At 54.9% G+C, this 1,848-nt stretch overlaps 1 protein-coding gene across 1 annotated transcript; it reads left to right on the plus strand.

Moving 5' to 3' along the window:
* Positions 1–518: 518 nt before the first annotated feature.
* On the plus strand, positions 519–1,664 carry KVP17_004988 (uncharacterized protein; the record flags this gene model as incomplete). The annotated part of the gene is made up of 1 exon (XM_068523673.1): positions 519–1,664. The coding sequence occupies one exon, from the start codon at positions 519–521 to the stop codon at positions 1,662–1,664; it is 1,146 nt and encodes a 381-aa protein (XP_068373265.1).
* Between the last annotated feature and the right edge of the window lie 184 nt (positions 1,665–1,848).

Genomic DNA, 1,848 nt, shown 5'->3' on the forward strand with positions numbered 1-1,848 from the left:
GGTAACCGAACTGGAGGGTTCGGCACGAAGGAACAGATGAAGGACGCCCTCAAGGCCGGGAGCGTTGGCTCTATTCTCTGCCCTGGTTCAATTGGCAGTGGTCCTGGTTCCTACTGTCAGGCTTAGAGTATTCTTCGGAATAGAGAAGCTTTTTATTCATCCGAGATCATGTTGCACATTTTCCTCTTAGCAATTTTTTCCGCATATTGAGAAATTATTCTACACAACACATCACATCTTACAACACGTCTCAAGCTAGACAACCGCCGTAGTTTTCAAGAAACTTTTACTCCAAGAATTTTAGCATACCCTCATATCAATAGCGAACTGAAAGCTGGCTTTGATGCACCGGCACTCAATTTTGGACTAGTTGCTTTATGGTTAAGAAAGAAAGGTCCAAAAAATGTGCCACGTGGCACTGTTGTCGGCTGGCTTTCGAACCCGTGAAGTATCAAGGCTGCTCATGGCAACAATTCTAATAGGCCTTGTTTTGCAACAGTGCGAGTGCACATCATATAATGATTCTGTTGGTACCCGTTCTGGCGGCAGTGTCCCTTTCGATGCAGGTACCAGTGCTGCTTCGGAAACGCGGCAACCTGGACAACAAGAAGGTGCTCAAGAACCAGCTGGGAGGGTGCCCTGTGCCCGACCGCAGCTTCGTAGACATGGAACGCGTCTGCTCCGAATTGTCCTGTGCCAAGTACCGTGGAGTGCTGAAGGGCCAAGCCTCTCGATGTATTGCTTCCTTCGTGTGCGGAGACTGCACTGCCGCGCCAGAATCAGGCAGCGAAGTGGCCTCCGCTGAGTACTGCGACTCGCTAAAGGATCCCTCTTCCAGCTCTCGAGTCCTTGCGGTGGGTGGGGGGAAGCTGGGGAGCGGGAAGCAAGCCAAGGGAGGCAGCCTGGCTGTGAACTTTGATTGGAGGGCCGGTGGACGTGTGGTAACTCAGTCCGCATTAGACTTCTCCCAATGCACCGCTGCCAAGCCTCCCGGCGCACAGAAGGCGCTATTCGTCTCCAAGTTAACCTTTCTGGTTCACGTGTCCCGGATCGCACGATCAGCGACACGGTCGCTGCTTAAATCTGACCGCCTCACCTTTAAAGTGGTGTTCGACCCGCCAGCAGAGTACGACAAGACTGTACACCGCAGCCTGCCTTGTCGCCGACTGGAGAACCCCATCAAGAGCGTGGACCTCTCTAGCGGCGAAACCCAAACGATCGTGATGTCGGTGGACCTCGACTGGGCCTTACAGGAGTATCTGACTGCTGACAGCTTCCGCCTCATGGCCACGTGTCAGGGGAAGTGCGACATGGACTCCTACATGGTGTGTGCTCGCCTGGTCTGCCCCAACATGTCAGAGGCAGCCTTCGAAGACCTCATCCGCGAGCAGGAGGCAGAGCTCAGCCCAGTGGAGATCGACGACGACCTCGACGAGATCAAGGAGCGCGCCAGTAAGATGCTGCAGACCTCAAAGAAGGATGAGGAGCCGAGCTCCGACTCCGGACGACCCATCGGCACTGTGGGTTCGGAGGTCCTGGCGCCTGACGTTGTGTACACCGCCGGAGACACAGATTTCCAAGGCATGCTGCTGTGGGCTGCAGCAGGCCTCGGTGCCATCGCTTTGCTCATGGGTTGCATGTTTTTGATGGTTCGTCAGAGGTGAACGTATGAACACTAGGCCTGAGCGTCCTTCTGCGCTATCACTATGCCAACAAGCGCGGTGACCCGCGCGCGGAGCGCGCCGAGGTCTTCTGGGCACTCGTACTTGCTGTTGATGAAGCCGAAAATTCGGTGGTTGTCTTTCAGCCAGGCCTTGCACGTACAGGGTAGCTTTTCGGGCATGAAGA

This window comes from the organism of the source record quoted next (genome assembly GCF_019968985.1).
Source record: "MAG: Porospora cf. gigantea B chromosome Unknown PgB_NODE_5552_length_1848_cov_144.22, whole genome shotgun sequence".
Taxonomy (NCBI): domain Eukaryota; phylum Apicomplexa; class Conoidasida; order Eugregarinorida; family Porosporidae; genus Porospora; species Porospora cf. gigantea B.